Below are 1,430 nucleotides of genomic sequence, written 5' to 3'. Positions count from 1 at the left end.
GAATACAATTTAAATCAATATTTAGATTAAACTTGATGTGCTCATCTGAATATATCAATGAAATAAAAGTGACATTCGCGATATGTGTGAAATGCATATTATACTTTTTAAACAGTGTAAATATTTGTGCTATGTTCAATATTTCACTCAAAATTAACTGTGCAGATAAATACTTACTTTTAAATATTTGAACAAGATTTGTAAACTCAGAGGAACTCACATCTATGTGCTAGTTCTTCAGTTAAATTTCTTGAATTTTGATTTGCTATTGCGAAATTACGCAATTTAGGCGTATCGTTTAACAGTTTCCAACAAAAGCTTCCTATGGTGACGTCCTCTTTGTTACGTGAACATTTCCGTGTAGCATTTTCATTAACTTTCCGAAATCCTTTCAAATCATTTTTAAAGTCACCTTGGTAATTTCGTATTCTTTCCCACAGTGAATGATTAAAATGCTCGTATAAGAGCACGTCCGCTCGATTCCATGCACGTATATTTTTCTCCATAGCTGTGGTAACGGTTTTTCTTTTTCTACTTTTCTTTGTAATGTAATATATAATATCATTGTCATTCCAGCACATCAATTGTTTTAACACGACTAAAGATTCATCATAATGCTCCAAAATTATTGCGAAATCAATCTCTTTGTCTATTCGTTGGATTGCGAGCTTTATACTCGTTTCATTGTCTTGTTCATTCTCCTCGAACCGTGTATTTAAAAACCACATCTGTCCATTTCTGTGTTGGTGGTGTTCATCCGTAAAATGGGTGTAATTATCAATGTGTTCGATGTATTGACGGAATGGATCGGCGTAATCGAGCAAAGGACGGGCGAATTTGAAGTAGTAAAATGCTGAAGGAAGCTGGCTATATGGTGATCTGAGAATAGTTAAATATTTAGCATCTGGTATTATACCATCCATCCAAGTTCTATTATAGCGCAAATGCATTGCCATATAGTCGAGGCCACTTAGGTTAGTGCAAATATAATGTTCGATATCGTATCGTATAGTAGATAGGTTATATTTTATTCCGTATCTAACCAAAATATTTGCTGTTGTACTACCTCCTGTTTTCATAGTCTTGATGAAAATAAATCGAGACGCTGGTTTACATTGAGTGTTGGAATTGTCATCGGTGCTGTCATAGATAGAGTTTTTAATCCAATTCATCTTTGCGATTGCAGCCTGCAATTTAAATTAAAATATTTATATTACGATTTTATTCATGATGCATACGTGATTGGTGCATATTGTACAAAATAGTTAAAAATAAAACATTTAATGAACAGAAATGAACATTTTATGTTATATCAAATTAATCGCACGTTCATGATTAACAACAATTGATATATATGTCATAATATCATTCAATTTTCAGTTATCTACACGTTAATATGATAAAATATCCCATAGGTTTTGCACACTAAC

At 32.3% G+C, this 1,430-nt stretch overlaps 1 protein-coding gene across 1 annotated transcript; it reads right to left on the bottom strand.

The window, feature by feature from the left end:
* Positions 1-206: 206 nt before the first annotated feature.
* Positions 207-1,172, bottom strand: LOC146746203 (galactosylceramide sulfotransferase-like). The gene has a single exon (XM_085498208.1). The coding sequence runs from the start codon at positions 1,170-1,172 to the stop codon at positions 207-209; it is 966 nt and encodes a 321-aa protein (XP_085354334.1).
* Between the last annotated feature and the right edge of the window lie 258 nt (positions 1,173-1,430).

The sequence above is a fragment of the Saccoglossus kowalevskii genome, chromosome 4 (genome assembly GCF_978046115.1).
Source record: "Saccoglossus kowalevskii chromosome 4, keSacKowa6.1, whole genome shotgun sequence".
NCBI classification, from domain to species: Eukaryota; Metazoa; Hemichordata; class Enteropneusta; family Harrimaniidae; genus Saccoglossus; species Saccoglossus kowalevskii.
This window is presented reverse-complemented; position numbering and strand designations above follow the sequence as displayed.